The 21114-nt window shown below is 34.2% G+C and overlaps 1 protein-coding gene across 1 annotated transcript in view; it reads right to left on the bottom strand.

Moving 5' to 3' along the window:
• Nucleotides 1-21114, bottom strand: part of MYCBP2 (MYC binding protein 2, E3 ubiquitin protein ligase) — a 279976-nt gene that overhangs the window by 157460 nt on the left and 101402 nt on the right. Inside the window, exons 18-21 of the mRNA XM_012637759.1 lie at nucleotides 20871-20978; nucleotides 13844-13963; nucleotides 12838-12919; nucleotides 5047-5164 (exon numbers count right to left, since the gene is read on the bottom strand). Coding sequence (XP_012493213.1) covers nucleotides 5047-5164; nucleotides 12838-12919; nucleotides 13844-13963; nucleotides 20871-20978 — 428 coding nt within the window. The remainder of the gene's footprint in view (nucleotides 1-5046; nucleotides 5165-12837; nucleotides 12920-13843; nucleotides 13964-20870; nucleotides 20979-21114) is intronic.

Genomic DNA, 21114 nt, shown 5'->3' with positions numbered 1-21114 from the left:
AATAAATAAGTCAAAAAAAAAAAAAAAAAGAAAAAAGAAAAAAAGTATGGCAGTCTATAGGTACCTGGTTAGGTAAGAGTTTAATTTAAAAAATAACAAGAAGTTTCTCACTACTAAGCCAGTAGCTGAAAAAGAATAAAAGAATGTTAATGTTGAATTGGTAGATATTCATCCACCCCAGGCTCAGGAGCTTTCTCCCCCCCATAGCATTCTGGAACAAGAGAGCCTGGGGCACTGCAAACACTCTGGTCAAGTTCTCATCCAAATACTACATTTCTGCTGAATTCTCTACTCTTTGAACATTACAACAAGAAAACAGCCACAGACTGACTGCAGAAGCAACTAAGCTTCAATACTTGGGCACAACCAGGGAAAGAAAAAGTGGCAAGCACTTGATCAGAGAATTAACTAAAACATTAAGTGTTTATTCTCACCCTCTTTTGATGCCTATCCTTATTTTTTGACAGAAAAAAAAAAAGAGCATACAAATGTGAACAGTAAGCAAAGTACATCATATTCAGGACTATATTCTGCTTTTGGAGAAAACAGAAATTAGTTATATTTTTCATGACTATTGAAATATATATGTATTCCCTTACCACCAAGCAACTAATGTGAAGAAAAGTACACCTCTAACAATATGATAGATAGATCCAAAAATGTGATAGATACCTCAACAGCCCCACAGGACTCATAATGTGGTCACAAATAAGCCACACACTCAAATTCATAAAAGCTCACAACTAGAACTTATTGTCTGATTTCAAATGTTGGCACTCACAATCCCCTCAAAAGACACAAAACCAACATGAAAATAAATCTACACATGACTCAAACCTTCAGCAGTACTAGCAGACAGCAGATATCATGATCCTTAAATTTCCTGTAACCAGAAGAAACCAAATTCCAAAAGTTCTCTCCACCTACCTGCCACTGTAAACCTGAGGGTGTGGAGAGTATGAAAGGGGAGACTCTTAAGAAGGACAACAGAGAATTAGTTTTGCAGGACATGGAAACAACCCAAGTGCCCATCAATACATGAGTGGATTAATAAAATAGGGTTTATGTATACCATGCAGTTCTACTCAGCCACAAAAAACAATGGTGATCTAGCACCTCTTGTATTATGCTGGACAGAGCTCGAGCCCGTTCTACTAAGTGAAGTATCACAAGAATGGAAAGACAAGCACCACATGTACTCACCATCAAATTGGTATTAACTGAATAAAAACACTCATGTGCACATATAGGAGTAACATTCATCGGGTGTTGGGAGGAAGAAATGGGTATATTCACACCTGATGGGTGCTGTGCATACCGTCTGCGGAATGGACACGATTGAAGCTCTGACTCAGGTGGGGCAAAGGTAACATATGTAACCTAAACATTCATACCCCCGTAATATGCTGAAATAAAAAAAAAAAAAAAGAAGAAGAAGAACAGAGGAGTGCGGAGGACTTAGAAAAACCAAAGGCAAAAGCATCCCTCAAAAGAGAAAGTCCAACATCTAATGCTGAAATACTAAATATGGTTCAGAACTTGAAGGTTCATAGCACCGACTACAGGAAAGGGGCTTGAAAGTAAGCAGGACCATTTCTCACCCATCAGACTGGCATAAATGAAAAGGTATGACAACACATTGTGTTGGCAATTCTGTGGAGAAACAAGCAGTCTTATACATTGCCGGTGTGAATGCAAAATACAGGGGAATTGTTAAAATCTCACAAAACTACACAGGCATTATACTTTAACCCAGCAATCTTACTTCTAGGAATTTCTCTCAAAAATATACTTTTAACAATATTCATTTACTATCATTGCTAAATATTGGAAAGTATTTAAACATCTAAGCATAAGAAATTGAATAAATAAACTACAGTATATACACATAATGAAGTATTAGGCAGAGGTAAAAAAAAAAAAAAGAAGGGCTCTATGGACTAATATAGACTGATTTCTAGGAAACAAAGTGAAAAGAGCAAAGTGCAAAAGAGCATATATAGAATATTACCTTTTGAAAAACAAAGAAGGGGAAATAACTATGTGTATGGTATGTGTATGTGTGTGTGTGTGTGTGTGTGTGTGTATACAGTCATGTGTCACTAAACAATGGAGACACATTCTGAGAAAAGCATTGTTAGGCAATTCCATCATAGTGTAACATCAGAAGGTACTTACAGAAACCTAGATGTGATAACCTACTACACCCCTAGGCTATATAGTATGGCCTATTGCTCCTAGGCTACAAACCTGTGCAGCATGTTACTGTACTGAATACTGCAGACAAGTGTAACACAATAGTAAGTATTTGTGCATCTAAACACATATAAACATAGAAAAGGTACAGTAAAAATACTTATCATAATCTTATGAGACCACTGTCACATATGCAGTCTGTCACTGACTAAAACTTTGTTATGTAGCACATGACTATACATGTATACATACACAAACACATATATATAAAATAGTGTGTGTGCTTATTTATTCATTTTTACAAGAAGGATAAACTGGAAAACAATGATACTCATTACCCAAAAGTGTGGAGTGAAAGGGTTAGGGAGGCACGGATGCCAAGGATACGGGAGGAAGTGACACCCATCTGAGCATACAATTTTTGTATAACTTAACTTTTGGAAACAAGTTAATCTTTCATATATTCAAAAAATAAAATAAAACTTAATCAAAAGGTATGTGGAGGGAACTCTTAAACTACTAAACCAAAAACAAACTGAAACAAGTGAACCCAACACTGTTCCAAAGGAATCACATAATCCCACTGAAAGGGGGTGAGAGAAAGAATCTAGGTCACTTATGTACACAGTGCTTGACTAAATACCTCAGTCTTCGGGTAAGGAGGGGAGGAGGAGCAAGAGTGACAAAGAAATCTAGGACTCCTTTTAGTGAGTTTTGTTTTTTTGAACTGGTATGGGCAAAGCAAATTTAAAACTATTTTAGACATACTTTAGGAATGGGTGAGAAATAAATGCATTGGTATTGTTGGGACCAACGATTCTTGGTGTGGAAGACGGGATATACATGGAACAGGACAAGGTAAGAAAGAACCCTATGGGAATGGACTGAAATTGGAGGTAACAGTGGGGGCTTATGATTTCTAATACATATATGTATGTGTTTATACACATATATGTATACAGGGCATGCAAAGACATCCCATAGAAATGAACACATCTAGGGCCCCACTGGTATCTAATACTATTCCCCATTGAAAAGAAACATGGTTCTTGAAGAAATGGCTGATTCTAGGACTGACACAGTGCCTGAACAAGATAAACCTTGAAAAACTTATTATGCCAGGAAGAAAGTAAGTGCTCAAAAAAAATGAAGGGCATGTCACAAGAACATAGGAACCAGCTTGCATGGACTCCTAATGCCCAAATTTGAGATAATCTAAGCATTCAAATAATTAAAGACAATAATGAAGAAAATATAAATATCTGAGTCTATCCTAATAATAAGTAGACAGACAAGAAAGGAGGGCTCTTGCTCCCAGGAAATTGCAAAATGCCTACTGGTAATTGTGGAGATGGTGCTGGAGTTGGAAAATCATTCTGCAAACATTATAGTAAAAACTGGCTCAGGCAAAAATGATTAACGGATGCTAAATCTAGGGGAAAATTTTGATGAGAAACAGGTATCTTGAAAGTATCAACCCACAGCTTGCTTATTAGTTGCAAAGAAGAAAATAGCAGAGGAATCAGACAACATTTGACCTGGTGATAAAAATTTACATCACCAATGAGTAACAGATGGACATTCTGTGCTGCCAGATGTGATGTGCTGAGACGAAACACAACATCACTTACAGAGTATTTTGGCCTGGATGCACATCTAAATCTGAATCTGAATATGAGGATATATCAGAGAATGAAGATGAGGAACGTTTAACTAAAAGAAGAGTACCATTTTCTTCAAAATTGTCGATGTCATAATAGACAATAAAAAGCTGTGGAAATGTGAGAAATTAAAGGAGACTAAAGGGACATTACAAGCAAATGTAATGCCTGATCCTAGATTGGAGGAAAAAAATGCCAAAAAGTAATGTATGCAAATTATTCTTAAAGTATTCGGGGGAAAAATGTTTATATACACACACACGCATGTGTGCATAAACACATGTGTGAAAGGATTCGGGAGAAAAAATGTCTTACATACACACACACACAGATGCATACACACAAAATGTGTGTAAGAGACAGCATATATGTGTGCAAATAATAAAGCAAATACTAGCTAAAAATGTTAACAATAGGCGAATCTGAGTACATGGGCATTCTACATACTATTCCTTTTTTTTTTTTTTTAACTTTGCTGTAAGTCTGAAATCATTTCCAAATAAAAGAAAGACTGTTTTAAAGTTCATGTTTACATTTTTTAAAAATCAAGAGTTGTTAATTACATCCAAGAGACTTAGGTTCTAGAGTTTTGAATCATTACCCATGTCAGAGATGGTACAAATTTATTATTTCAGTCTCTCAAAGATTTTCCTTGATATCTACTATGCCCAAACTATACAAATTCTTAGAGCATTTTCACTCTTTTCAAGCTTTGGCAGAGGGTGGGAGGTTAGCAAGTACACAAAGACAGGCAAACAGACATAGAGAGCGGGAAAGGAAAAAGAAAAGTACCATTTTAAACAAATGTAATAATAAAAAAATTAGGCTTTTAAAAAGTTCTAAAATAGAGTTCTATATCTTTAAAAAAATGAATCTTTACAAGATAGATGAAAATTAACCTTTCAAATAACAGAATTAGCTCTACTGAATGGTTAAAGGGCTTTGATCTGGAATAAACATGTCCAATTCTAACACAGCTGTTAAATTCAATAAATTATAACATTGAGCTAGAGAATAAAATTATTTCAAAGAATGTCATTTAGGTTTTGTGTGTATTGGGGGTGGAGGCAGGAAATATGCAATGATTATAATACAAGAATTCACAGGAACCAGAAAAAAATAGCTAATGTAGACAAATTATAAGGCAATGGTATAATGCAATATTTTTAATGTTTAAAAAATTCCTTACAGAAAAACTTCCAAATGTGAAGACCTGTCCATCCATTAAAAGTACTGCCGTGTGGTTGCTGCCTGCAGTGACTTGTGTGCTAGGGCCTGGCAATGCTTGAACAAGAGTGGGACATCCCCTGGGTTAAAAAAAAAAAAAAAAAAAATTAAGTCAATTTCTTACAAGACTCAACTGAAATAAAAAACAATATATAAACAATGCAATAAGGATAAGGAGCAGAAAAGATAAAAGACACGAATAAGAATATTCAGTAAATACTTATTTAGGTGCTTGGTAAACAAAGATGAAAAAGACATAGTCGCTGACTTTAAGGAGATCATTGAATAGATTTTCTAAATTTAATATGCAAATCATGAACATATAAGTTTTAATTTTTATGAAAGATTGGTGCTACCTTTATTAAAAAAAATCTGTTACCTTGTACACTGAATGGCATGTTCAAAATCTCTGTAAGTATTTGTTGGATGAAATAAAAATCATGCAATGCCCCAATAAGAATTCAATCCAGGAACCAGATGAAATAACTAATTTTATGGCCCTCTTTTTTAACTTTTATCACTAAGCTATAATTTTTTACCTTAAAATCATACTTAGTGAGTCAGAATATAGTATCACGAGAGGCATTACAGCAGTGGCTATAATATCAGCCTCTAGAGCCAGGCTGTCTGAGTGTAAATCCTGGTTCCCCCACTTAATAGCAATGTGACCATGACTTTGAACAAGTTTTTCATCCTTTTTGTATTTCTGTTTTCTCTTCTATATGGAATATAACAACAAGCAGTATCTACCTCCTAGGGTTCCTGTGAACAATAAAGAAGTTTGTGTGCTTGGATCAGTGTCTAGCACACTATTAACAATAAATGGTGATTATTATGATAAATGACATCCTACTATCTTTTCCTTTTATTAAACATTTTTAGTAACAATTATCTGTAATTAGAATAATAATCCTTACAGAATTAGTCCACATATAATAAGAGAGCTCTTTTGAGATAATATAATAATACTTTAAATTTTTTAGAAAATTACATAAAATATATTTTTAATGATTATTGAGACTGCAATGAAAAATGAATTGGAAAGGGGCAAGATTAGCAGCTGAAAACCTAGTTAAGAAAATTTCACAATAGTTTGGGTAAGTTATGATGAAGGCCTGACGTAGGAGCACTGCGAAGTGAAAGGAATGGTGAATTTGGCAGCTACATAAGGAACAGAACTGATTAGACTTGGCAGATAATCAATATGGGGCAAAGAAGATTTTCTGCTTAATCAACAAGGTAGATGGTGGTAATATTCATTTAAGCTGTGAGAATAAATGAGATCTAGGGAGACTATTCAAGAGAGAAAAGGAAAGATCCTAGTTTTCCTTAAGAGTCTCTTCTAACGCTTTAGGTATGGACAGATGAAGAAGAGCTCACAGACATCCAGGACACACCAGAGAGGAAGAAAGAATGCTGGGAAACTGTGGTGTGAGAAAGTCATTGAAAGAGAAGATTTCAAGAGTGGGAAATAAAGGTACATGCCAAATGCTCCAGGGAGACACACAAGTAACCACTTGATTGAGCAGAAGAAAGTCTCTTTGGTACAAGTTATCTCCACATTGCAGCAGACAAGGAGTTAACAGTGGGGTCAGAGAATATGTAAAATCTCTTTAAGAATCCCAGCACTAAAGGGAAAAACAAAGGAGAACCAACAGCTAAAGGGAAAATGAAGCTGAAGGAGAGGCTTTGTTCTTTTTAAGATGACAGAGATTTGAGGACTTTAAAAAATGAGTAAAGATAAAGAGGCTAAAGAAATAGGTAACAAAGGAGGCAAGAAACAGAAATAGATACCTAAGGAAAAGGTAAATAAGTTTCATAGCATGACCAAGACAGGTCTCTCTTTCATTGTAACATGAGGAAAGGAGCAGAGAAATGGTAAGGATGCAGGTAGGTTTTCGGGGTCGTGGGGTTTTATTTTTGTTGTGATGTAAATGGAGATCCTAGCTAAGAGAAAGAAGGAAATGGGTGAGCAGAGAGGTTGAAGATTAGAGAAAAGGTATGGTGGTAGCTGGACCAGAAATATCTATATCAAGAGTTTTCAACCTAGATCTAAAGGACTTCTAGGAAGTTCATGAGTGAGCTTCAAGAGATCTGTGAACCCCACAAATTTGTAAAAAAAACTTTTATGTGTATATTCTTCTACTTTTCTGGAGAAAGAGCCCATATCTTTCATCAAATTCCCAAAAGGTCTTAAAACCAAAATTGTTCAAAACTATACAAGGGGAAGATTACTGCTCATTGTAGAGGAATTGGTTGAATCTGGAAATTATATATCAATCTGCACAGGTATGGTGATTTATTTCTTTCTAGAAGCCTAACTGTAGGCATAGAAAATACAGACAGGTTGATTCATGCTTGAAGTTTTGCCATGTCCTCATAATGGGAAGAAGAGGGTGAAGGAAATTGAGGATACTGGTAAGTGTATAGGTGAAGAAACTAAATAGCGATCACTAACTTGTGTAGGAAATAAAGTAGAAAGGGTGAAAGAGTAAGAAAGTAGAGGGTTATATGGAATAAAATACTGATGAAGTCAAAGGCAAGTAAAGAAGGGCTACATAACAAAAGAAGAAATTGTCATCAGATTATAGATATTTAAACCTAAAGCTCTGCTAGATCCAGCATGGGGCCATGGAAAGACATCCCTTAATGGGGAAGCAAAGTGCACTTGATATAGGGTGTCAAGATAAGAACATTGCATGGGACCATTCACGTGGATACTGAAGTCACTCCCGACTGTAACAAGACTCAATCAGAGTAAGAAAACATTTTGAGTAGGATGCTAAATTTTCAGTGAATAAAAGGGCGGTGACTAAAAGGAAGGTAATAAAAGGAGAGTCGAACAGAATGGCCATGTCTCAAAAGAGCAGTTTTTCACTTGAAGATAGAGTAATATAGCTAAGAACAGCAGTGAAAAGGTAAGTGGTTATCAATTCTGAGGTACAGGGAGTTGTGGTAAATTAACAATTAACACTACAAAGGGCTACATGTTGAACTAATGCCCTCACAGAAGCATCCAGTTCAATTCAAACAAGGAACCGAAGGGAGAGTTCCTGTAACTGTTTACTTGTCTGCAGTTTACAAAGCACTTTCACATAAAATGTATCACTGATTATCAAATGATTCTATGGGTAGATCTGAAGAGCTTAAAGGGGAAAATTGGTAGCAGGTCTTTTAGTATATAGTTTTTGAACTCTTTATATGATATTAGTTCACTTATTAAATTATTTGGAAAACTGAGGAAGAACAGAAAAGAAAAATTATTTGTCGGCACATGTGTGTGCACACTGTACATACACTATATTAATTCTACAACAATCCTATGGGTTATGAAAACTAAAATGTAGAGAAATTACAGTCACATAGCTGGTAAGAAGTGAAGCAAAGATCTGAATCTTGCCTACATGGTTCCAGACACTATGATTGCGTAGGTTATTAGTATAGGAGGAGGATAGGATAACAAGAAAAAGATGAAACACTCAGAAACGTTATAGGAATTATCAAAATTCTACTGAAAAAAGGAGAATAAAAGCATCTAAACTACATATTTTCTCCCAATTTACTGAAAATGGTAAAAGAATTTAGAATTCAAAAATGTAGAAGCACAGTAAACAAAATAAATAAGTCAAAAAAAAAAAAAAAAAGAAAAGAGTGTTGGTAGACTTATGTCATGAGTGAATGTATAAAAGCCCTCATAAGCCTTTTGACATTCACTGTAAAAGGCAGCAGAAGTAACAGCTAACATTTATTGAGCATTTACTATGGGTTGCCGCTAGGCTCTCTACTAAGTCAGTCACCTATATCGTCTCCCTGAATTCTCACAGAACTTTCTGAGGGAAATAAACTTACTCCCATTTAATAGAGTAAGAAACTAAGACACAAGAAGACTAAATAATTTGGCCAAGGTCACACAACTACCAAGTGATAGAATTAGGACCCAATCTAGAGACTGAATTCAGTCATTTTGGCAATACAACACTTTAAATAAAATATCAATATTTTTCCATATTCATCATCATGCATACAATATTTATCTTACATTAATCAACACATTATTGTGTGCTATACAATAAATTCCAGTTAATAGCATTTGATTACTAGAAACTTTTCAAAAACACCCTCCAACTATATACTTTATTTCACTAAATATCTGTAAATGCTTTGCTTAGTGGTAGTTAATACATATGCTTTAGGGGCTTTGTTTCTCTTAGGACTGTTCTTCTATATAAGTGATCAACTCCTTTGTGAATTAATAAAAGAGTTTTTGGTTCCTGCTTTCCAAGTCCCACACAGAGCCAAACAGTGCTGAAGACAGCAGTGGTCTTGATGAATTTCTAATCCACTAGGCACAACTTGTAGGAGTGATTACGCTGTGTTACACAGTTTAGCTCTGCCTGTACACCACGTGTAATTAGTCTTCCAGTTACAACACATTTAATGGAACCAGGAGTGAAACGTTCCATGCTGGTAAAGAATGACTTTGGACACTTAAAGCTGATCCCACCAGCGTTTAATCTTCTTAATAAACTCTGATGTTTTGTTTCAAGATTAAAAACTATCATTATTTAATATTTCATGAAGCTGATAAATTCAAACTATTCAAAGTATTGAAAAAAACTACAAAAAAAAACAAAATACTGAGCATATCGCTATGATATTGTCACCTGAGGAAGTCTGGCCTGAAACTGCCCTATGTCTCTCCAGGCTTCCAAATCAAAGAATGGTGTTTAATGGTATAACTGGGACCACAAAGCAATGTTTTTAAATAACCTCTTCATTTTAAAAGCCCTCATGAGCACTTTTTCCTTTCAACAGCCATTACACCTCCATGTGGTATGGCAGGATGTTGTGTTTATGCAGCTCATTCTTCAGAAGATGGACATAAGTAAGATAACATAACCTGAGGGCTATGGTTTGATTATAGCATGATTTTTACTATTTCGCCTCCCAATCAATCAAGATCATGAAATATAGCTATTTGCCAATTATTTTCTTTGGAGAAGTACTCTTTCTGCTGCACACTTGACTAAGACCTCATCTTGTCTAACTGCAATGCACGTTTCCCAGTTTATATGGCTCATAAAACAATCACCAGCTAAATAATAACAACAACAATAATGGCAATAATGATAGTAACAATAAACACTCTTCTTCTGGGTCATAAGTCTTCAATAAAAAATAGAACAAAAAGTTACTAAGTTCTTCTCCACACAAATTACAGTCGTCCCTCTGTATCCTCAGGGGATTGGTTCCAGAACCCCTCATGGATACCGAAATCCACAGATGCTCAAGTTCCTTATATAAATTGGCATAGTATTTGCATATAACCTATGCACATCCTTCTGTACACGTTAAATCATCTCTAGATTATGTTTAATACCTAATATAATGTAAATACTGTGTAAACAGTTGTTATACTGTATTTAGGAAATAATAGTAAGAAAAAGAAAAATCTGTACATGTTCAGTAGGCCTAACCATATTTTTGATTCATTGTTGGTTAAATCCATGGATTTGGAACCCACGGATATAGAGGCCAACTATAATTACAAGCCCTGATTCACTTCTGCATATCACTCATGTTATTTAATTTTAAAACAAAATATTTGTTGGCTTCTAACACCTGTGATAGTAATTGCTCAACCCTTCAAGCCACTGATATTCTGTCACATCCAGCAGTGACATTTGATAAAGTAATTTTGCCAAAAACATCTTTTGCTCTATTTGCAAGCACAATATTTATCATTAAATATTTGTTATTGAGAGTTTTACAAACCTCTTGATAGTAGTGTCAATTGTATGCTGTACTTGTATTTTTCATGAGAAGTTCAACTCAATGACATCTTAATCATCTCTTATCATTAGCAACAAAAAGGACATTCTCTTTCATCATCATCTTCCATACAGTGCACATGGATCTGACCCTGTCACAGCTCTGGGGGTAGACAGTGGTTCTTATCCTGGATGCACACTAGAATCTGTGGACCTTTTGGAAAAAACTCTGATGCTGGCATACTATCCAGCACCACTCCCCAGCCCCTCACCCTGGCCCACTCCCAAGTCTCCCAACACACGCAACTCTTAGAAATTCTAGATGCAGAATCCAGGTATGATATTTTTTAAAGTTCCCCAAGTGATTCAAATGCACAGCCAGGGTTAATAACCACTGGTCTTTACCATGTAAATGGCAGAATTTCATCCCTGCCACGGTAGTGGGGTGAGATCAAAATAAAGTGAAAATCTTGGATTTTACTTGATGACTAGGGGAAGAGAAGTTCTCCTACTTTCACTGTATGTGAATGAAAAGACATAGAAGTCCCCTGGATTCTGGAAGATACCTTGTGACTACAAAGGAGAATAAGGCAGAGTGAAGAGTGAAAAAGAAGTGGGATCTTATGACAAATTGAATTGCTGAGTCAAGTCTGGCCTGAAGCTACCCTACATCTCTCTAGGCTTGATAAATAAGCCTGTTTCCATGGCGGGGCAGCCATAAATACAGATCACTCAGATCTACTTCAGGACAATTTAGAAACAGAGTTAATGACAGCCTCAGGTGCTGTCCCTTCAGATCCACGAGGCCATTTGTCCCCTGGGATGCTACCAGCCTGTGACTGAGCACAGTGATGGTATAAATGCTGGCCCATTCCTGTCAAATGCAGGCCTCCTCCAAAGGCATTCTCAGTTTGGGGACACCCCCTGGCCTTGCTGAAACCCTCTCTAAGCTATCGCATAATCTAGACTCTTCCTACTCAATCCTTCCTTCCCCCTCTCCTTTCATAGGAGTCAGACCTGTATCATGTCTGAAGGCTCTCCCTGCCTATGCCTGCTCTCTTCCCCTTTATCTTTCACAGGAGTTTACCCCTGTAAGTTCTCTGCACATCTAATCCTGTCCTCGCATTTGCTTCTTGGAAGATCTGAACTAATAAAGATGGATTTTCTATTACTTTTGCCAAAAGCATTCTGACTATATTATGTAGAGTATGGACTTGGCTGCTGTAATAAAAGCCAAAGTAAGAGAGACTTAGATAAAAATTTACTTCTCACTCAAGTAGTGTCCAAAATTGTAAGGCACTGATGTGGCAGTTCATGGTGTCAGGGACCCAGGCTATTCCTTTCTTTTAGCTGTGCCATTCTAAATACATTGGGGGCTGAGAAAGGTAGACTTTAGCTGCATGGCTTTGTCATCAACTACAACTCCACTACCAAATCAAGTAGGGAAGAACAGATATTAGAAAATGACTACTACCAATCTATACCACAATTAGTCCTTTACTATTTGGAATAAGTCAAAATACTTCATCAGAGAGATCAATAAGTTCTGTCTGAAAATTATTCAAAATCTTCAGCGACTCCATGTTAATATTAGAAAAAATTTTAAAACAGACAACATCAAGGAATATGACTGAATCCACTACGACTTTTTTAAAAAACACAATTTGGAAACAGTCACTGTCTTTTCTACTGCCATGTACAGACTTTAAAAAGATAATAATTGTTAAGAATATACTTTCAAATTTGAAATGTAAATCTGCTTTTCTCCTGAAATTATACAATCAGTTAACCCCACAAAAGCACTCAACTATAAAATGAAAAAATACCAATAATTCATGGGCCACACTTTGTAAAACCAGTGAAATTTTAATTCTAGAAATATATACTTAAGAAGAAAGAGACAGAAAAGAAGAAAAAAAAAAAAAGAAAAGAAAAGTAAAGAAAAAAACAAACCAGTATCTTCAAAATAAGTTAGTGAGTACCTGGAGTTGACATCTCCATGTCCTAGCTGCCCATGCTGCCCATAACCAAATGTATAGACATCTCCATTTTCCATCAAAACCACTGAAACCAAAATACATAGCTTTATTTTTTCCTTGTATGTATTTTATATTTCTATTACAATTACACTAAAAGAACTTCAATTTTCACTATTTAAAATATATAGAGCCATAAAATAGGCAACTGAAGCACAAATTTATATTTACTGAAAAGTAAATATAATTTTAGTTCTGCAAAATACTTTTGTAGGTCATAAAAATGCATAATGCTTTTCATAATGCATATTTTAAAATTCTTACAAATGTCATTTAGTAACATTAATAGTAACACATATTGGTTCAAGTCAACTAAAATCTTAATAATTAGTAACTACATATAAAATATTATTCTCCCATACCTAGGATAATTATAGATAGGAGATGAGTTAAGGCTCTTCACAATTATGCACTTGAATGAAATGGCAGAACTTTAATGTCTGTCAATGCCTTATCAAATATTCCTCAAAAAAAGGAATTTAACATTTTTTATTTTTACGAAGGTTAAACAGTACAACCTAAACTATCCAATCCAACTGTCAATAATTTACTAAGAATTTAATTATTTTCTACATTTAAAAAATAATTTGTTGATGCACATTTATCACTGAACATTAACAAAACATGGGAACATGTTATAAAAACCACAGCAATGTAGAATTGAAAGAGATTTCAGAGATTTTTTTCATCTTCAGTAATTTCTTGAAATGAATTATAAAATAAGTCTGTAAGAAGGCAGAGCGGAGGTCAGATCTCTGAACAAGTACCTGTTCCACCATGTCAAAGCTTTAAAAAAAGATTCTATAATAAATACAAAGCTCTTGCAGGTTTGAGAGCTATTGGCACGCTATCACTTTTAACACAAAGTTAAAAAATTACACTTGTCAAAAATAAATAAATTATTTAGCACAATTGTAAAAATGTAATTATACCCTAAAGTTCCAGCTGCTACCTGAATGGTGAAATCCACAGCTGACTTGGACTGCCCGGAGCTCACAGTCAAATCGCACGGAGCCTGGAGGATACGTTGTGATTTTGCTTGCATCCTTTTCTCCTCGCTCTCCACTTCCATCTGTAAATGTCATAATTTGTAATAAGCCATTATTCATCTTCAAAATAAAATTTCAAATCAGTTTACTATGGAAGAACAAGAGCAAACTGTTAAAAGGAATAAGGAAGAAGAACCTGCAGCTGTTAGAAGTGATAGATCAAAAGTCTACTTGCAAAGAAGCGATTTTGAAAAGATATATTGTGTATTTGTTTGCAAATATCACTAAATCAATAAAAACAAAGGTAAGACCTTGTTATGGACAAAACCTTATATAATGAAAACAGGTCAATAAGTTATAGAAACAAAATTTTAAATGTAATAGTTCATATGGGAAAATTTAGTTTGCATAAAAATAACTGCATGCAAAGTCATTTAATAATTATTTTAAACTTAGTGGTATTGTTAGTACTAGCATTTTTTAAAAAAATTCCTGGTGGACTCACAAATGACTTATATTCCCTAAACACATCTTAGAAAGGCTATACTGTCTACTACTACTGCTAAACTCAACTGAAATTTAAAAAACTAAAAAGACCAAAGAGCTTTATTCAACATATGGTAGTTCAACGGCTCACTTTTATTCATTGTTCCTGTCCCACCTACCTCTCAGCCATTCTGCTTTGTGGTCTTCTCCCTGTCCCTACCACTACTCTCAACTGAACCTTCTTTCTGCTTTCACTCCTTCTTTCCTCCTCCCTTCTTTTTATAATTTCCTTCATTAATTAAGCTTGCTTCAGGCCCTCTCTCCACCTCTGATTTCTACATTTGACTGTGAATTTTCTGGCAAGTTAACCACAGCATCAAAAACCACCCTTGAGGATATAAAAATTTTTGTTTGGAATGTGTAAACAAGGAAAACAACTTACTTTTCCTAACCAAAAATTATATATCACTAAAATATGACCTTTATTTCATCAAGATTCAAATTCCTTGCATGCAGAAGAAATGTAAATCTGGAAGGAATTTCAAAAGGTCAACTAGTCTAATCATTCTCTTGGTATAGCAACTCTAAACAAGTATGTATAACATGAAGATACATATGTGAATCTATGGTCACATACTTTTAAATTTGCATTTTCATTCCCTTTTAGAATGTTAAACAGAATAACATCAAATCATTTTATGTTCATTTTATCCTTTCTTTTTTATCTAACCTTTAGTAATATCCAGGTAGGACAAAGATGACCTAAATTATGACTTCCCTTTCTATAACTAAATGACTCTCTATCTCTTCGAAAAGCTTGAAACTCTTTATAACACTAGGACAGTAAAACCTCACTAATTCGGAATAACACAGCACACAGGTAGGCCCACGTGACTTACTGAAAAAGTCTTAATCATACAGAACATTTAGGTAAAAATTCAGTTTTGCTACCTTCAAGCAGTACAGATTCTAGATTAAACTAAATGCTAGAATAAATAAAACGTGGTTACCTACACTATATTTCAAAATAGACCAGTATTACAAAAAAAAGTACCATAAACATAAAAGTCCTTTAACATACAAGAATTAACTGCTGGACCCAGAGGTTGAAGGCACGTTGAAGGAATCCTTCATTCTTGAGCCCTTGGTTTGAAAAGCTAGTGATTTTAGACAGGTTTCCCCTTATAAGTATGACCCTGAAAATTCAGAGGAAGAAATTATTTTGAATTTTTTACTCAAAAAATATCATAAATACTGCATCTGAAGTATCATAAATTCTGAATTAGTGAGAGGTTTTACTATAATAGGATAAAGAATATGATTCCTCTTCTGCTAAATTATCTAATGTGGGTTTGTCAACTTAAATAAAAGAATGGATGGTCTAAAAGAAACAAAATAATCACTCCATCCAAAATGAAATATACTCTTAATTCAAAGCCTCTTCATGATGGAAAGACAGTGGAATGGTAAAATATACACAAGGGCCTACACACACAAAAAAACAAGCATCTTCCAAAGACTACTTAAATAAGACGCCAGATTAAAGAACTTTTATAGCTTTAAACTGGTAAAAACATCTAATTATTAGAACCAAATCTGATTTAACAAAAAAATTATGTTCATATGATTTTGCCAGACTTAACTAAACATTTCAAGTATCATTCCACTTTATATAAAAGTACTGATGCCTAATTAGAAGCTTTTACCTTTGAATTTAGCATTTTGTCCCTCCCTTGAGCCAGAGATTAAATATAGACACAAATCCCACAATAGAGACATAGCATCAGGGAAGGAGGAAAAAAAAGTCTAGTAATTCAATAAAACCACAATGACTAAAAGAGTAGTAGCTATTATTTAGAGGCCAAAATAATACTAGAAAGTTTCTTCAAATTCATCTAAACAACCTGTATCTATACAAAACAACTTCTCAATAATAGATGGTGCAAAAACAGGGATGAGGTTCTTGATCATTATCAGCAGCAGTCACAGAATTAAAAATATATATATCTGTGTCTGGTATTTGATGTTAAAAAAATTCAAGTACAATCCCAATAATTTAGAAATTTATAAAAGTTTATCAAAGAAAAAAGGTACTTAATATGTAGCCAAAAGTTTATTGCAAATTTAAGAATTAGCAAATGAAATTCAACAAGATTACTGAATAATGAGCTTGAGAAGAATTAAAATATTAATGAATAGCAATAAGAATTTTTGATCTGTATAAAAAATAATCTTATAACTGGCCATTTAAGTATGAGCACATCTGTATTTTCCCTATACATATATGAAATAGTTCCGTATCATATATATATATATATCTCATGTGATATTGAAACTATAATAGCTATAAAGTTTTGGCAGCTATATATCTAAAATATTTGGTGTATATACACATTATGTATGTATGTGTGTATGTAGTATACTTGTGTATACACATAAAGGAGAAAAGATTCAGTATCTAAGAGACTAAACTTAATTTTAACGTTTACTTAAATCTACACTTTTTTGGGTAATCTTATACATATCACAAAAACTATCACAGAACACAGTGTGTACTTAGCTAAATCATTTAAACAAAACAGCGGGAGCAGGAGCAGCTGCAGTTTACTAAGCACTGCTCTGTGTTAATAAAATACTGTAAAAATTTAAATGCCACAGTGGATAAGTGGTTGTGGGTACTGGAGCGTCAGGACTTAGACGGGAATCCTGGCTCTACCATTTGCTAGTTTATGACAACTGGAACTGGGTCTCTTAGTCTTAGTTTTCCCATCTATAAAATAGCAACAATGGTATATAACTCTCAAGGTTTTTATAAGGATTAAGTGAAACAATATACGAAAAGTGCTCAGTCAGTATTCACTATCATTGCTTTCTTTAATCAATATAGCAATACAATAATATACATGTTGTTTTTCCATTTTACAGATGAGGAAACTAAGGCTTAAGGGGTTAAGGAGTTAGGTAATCAGCCCAAAGTTAAAAATGGTAGAGCAAATTTGGAGCTTGATCATAAATAAGGCTCATACACTTTCACCACCAAATGGTTGACATCATAAATCTCTTGTAAAAATGAACTACACCTTAAAAGAATCTCAAAATTTTGTATCTTTAGGAAAATTCTAAAAGAGAAAGCAAAGAATTCAATTCAAAGTATTAAAGCTAGAATTCATGAAGGATTTCTATGGGCAAAGACATATAAATACATACATACACACACATATATCTTAATTGAATCTTCATAGCAACACAATCAGTTAGGAATCACGATTCTTGTTTTTAAAATAAGAAAACTGAAGCCAAAGAGATTAAGAAATTAATGCACAGTCATGCAGTTCTAGTAAATGACAAATTTAGGATTAAAATTGAGGCCTAATTCCAAAGGCTCCAATGTAATACTTCCATTATACCACACCATTTCCAAACAGAAAATGGGTAAAATACACCCAGATGTTTATCAGCATGCCTTTGGATTTTCACATCGGTCTCCTTAAAATAGATTTCAAGGCTATCTCCAGAAGAATTCAGATGTTTCTAACTAGGTGTACAACATTAAAATCTTTTTCTATGTAAGGTACTCAACAGCTAAAACAAGGGTTAATCCAGATATCTGTCCGAAATATAGTTATGGTCACATTTTAGAATAACTTACTATATTTTATATGGAATGCTGTTCATTGATTCAGCCTATACATTCTATTTTGCCTCTCTTCAAAATCTGCCTATACAGGATGGATTCCATGACCTTCTCTGAATTCTCCCCTACCAGCCAGAAGCTCTCCAACTTTCCATCTTAGAACTCACTACTGTTAACAACAAATCCATAGTTCTTACCCTCCAAACACCCACACAAAAAAGTTATAGTCTAAAAAATTTTAACTATTATCATTCTACAATTTGCACCAACATACTAAATGTAAGACAGAACACAGCAATTAATATTGTGAACTTCTCAGTGGACAAATTGGAAGACAAACAGGGTAAGAAAAAGAGAAACATGTATGTAGAAAAATATTTATTAAGACCATTAAAATATGTACAGGTTGAGTATCCCTGATCCAAAATGCTTGAGATCATAAGTGTTTCTGCATTTCATATTTTTTTTTATTTTGGAATATCTGCATACCCATGAGATATCTTGCGGATGGGACCCATGTATAAACACAAAGTTCATTTATATTTCATATACACCTCATGCACATAGCCTGAAGTAATTTTACATAATACAATACTTTTAATAATTTTATGCACGAAACAAAGTTTATGTTCATTGAACCATCAGAAAGCAAAGGTGTCACTATCTCAACCACCCATGTGGACAATCTGTGGTTGTCTGGCATCACCATCATACTGCATGCGGAAAAGATATATTGCAGCTGAAAGGGGATGGGAGGGTCTTATTTCCCTTAGGGATGCTAATAAACTGTGTGTGTGTGCGTGCACGTGTGTGTGTGCATGTGTATGTGCATGCATGCCTACATTTTGACTATAACCCAACACGAGGTAGGTGTGAAATTTTCCACTTGGGGGCGCCATGTTGGCACTCAAAACGTTTCAGATTTTATAGAGCATTTCGGATTTCGGATTTTCAAATTAGGGATGTTCAACATGTAGTCAGAGTAAAAGCAGTGAATGGAGGGATGATTAAATGACAGGACAGTGAATGTAAAGGGTTAGTAGGTGGACAGAAATTAGCGAGTAGCAAATTAATACTCTATAAAAAACAGTACCATTTGATAAATTATTATTTACATTGTAAATTCACTGTTGATGTAAAGAGATGAAACTGTCTCACTCTATAAAATATAAAATCCAATAAAAAAATGGACCTACACTGTAATACTACAAAGTAGGTCCTTCCAAAGAAGGTGCCACAAGTATACAAAGGGCCTTATTATAAAGTAACCCTGTGGCAGACAAAACTGAAGTAAGACTAGCTATTGTTGAATAATTTCTATAGCTAATCATTATGTAATACTGGAAAAAGTCTGCTTTAAATTTGTAACCTCAGTCTTCACTTAGCATTTCATTTAAAAATCTGGAAAAAGTAAATATGCTTGTCCATGGGACACTAACATGGAGCTGAAAAGATTTTAAAATGTTTCAAGAAATGTGAATATTTAACCTCAGGTAGTCTTGGGAAAACTCCACTTTCGTATATCACGGGGAGGGGAAGACACCAAAAAAATATGTTCTAATAGTGACATTAGTGGAAATCATAAGAGATCAGAGATTCTGGCAACAACTAGAACAATTTCATTGTATAACCCAAATGTTGTTCCTTAGACTTAAATATTTATGGCATTGTTAGAACACTCAGTAAATAAGGCAATCACAAATTTTACTATGGCTAATTACATTAGATTTAAAACACTCTCCACTTTTGTTTCTGCAGAATATATCTAAAGTTGTGCTCTCTTTTATTGCTTTTACTAAAAACAGGAGTTTTGTCTGTGTTGTTTATATTTTTGCTTTGAGTGGCAAACTGGAAGATTGAGAAAGGCAAATAAAAATAAAATTGATTATACTATATTGCATTGGTAAGTTGAAAAAAATTAACTGTAACAGGTTTGCAGCAAAAAAAGGATATGAACATTAATTCGAGTCATTTGTTTATATGGAATATGTGTATTTAAAACTTCCAATTCTATTTTGCAGGGCTTATCTTAAGCATAGAAAATAGCAACTGTAAGTTGTGCTAGCCAATGAACCGCCCCTAGTTCAAATGCCAAGCTTCAAAGCAACATTTATATATAAATTAATAAATTCTTTTCATCAATTCTGTCCTGAGCTTAGTTGATCCATAATTTGTTTAAAAGAAAATAAGCACACTTTAAGAATATTTTTAATTAACCTAGAACTCAGAGATCTCAAATAATAACACAGAAATAGATTCCTACTCCCTCATAGGCAAGGTTAGAACTCTGACCATTGCTGAGTACTAGAGCAAGTCTACATGACTAACACTTTGCTTGCACCTATCTTTACTTAACGGACAAATATCAAACATTTGAATATTCATGTATGTTGTATATATAAACTTTGATATTAAAACAGTGGAAAAGTGTAATGGCAATCTTATCACTTTATATACTGAATTTAGTAATTTTGTTAATTCTAAAGTATATAAACAGCACTCAAAAATTTTAAGAACGGATTATAAAATGCCAGATCACAGTCATCTAAGAGTAGCAAATAAAGGATAAAAAAAATAGAACACAATGATTATTTTTTCACCTTCCTTTATGAAATTTGAAAAGAAATGGAAAAGAAAAAGATACACTGTAAAATATCTTCTTTATTAAAGTTAACAACAAAAAAATGGAATAAGAAGCATGACAGTCACCGACAGTACCATTTTCAGCATGTTCTTTCTCCTCAGGCTATATAATAATGATAGAAGCAAAGTAGAAGAATTAGATCTGTACATTTTTCCAGAGACAAAATTCAAATGAGTGGAAGAAATTGGGAAAGTATCCCACCTAGTTGATAAGGAAGACCAAATACCTTTGTGCTTGTCCCGTTTATGCTTTAGCTGTGCTGGATGGGATCTGAGTCTGGCTAGAGCCTGTTCTCGATGGTTCATAAAAATAGGACCAGCAAATACAAGGGGGCCTGAGGAGAAACATTTTGTATGTGCATAGAAAAACTCACAAAATGAAAACACCATAATGAATAAAAATAATTCCAACTAAAAAGCATAAAAATGTATTCTTAACTGTTTTGGACATTATACTTTTATCCCACCCCA

Source organism: Propithecus coquereli, unplaced genomic scaffold, assembly GCF_000956105.1.
Source record: "Propithecus coquereli isolate 6110/MARCELLA unplaced genomic scaffold, Pcoq_1.0 Scaffold123, whole genome shotgun sequence".
Taxonomy (NCBI): Eukaryota; Metazoa; Chordata; class Mammalia; order Primates; family Indriidae; genus Propithecus; species Propithecus coquereli.
Note: the sequence above shows the minus strand (reverse complement) of the source record. Positions and strands in the feature narration are given on the sequence as shown.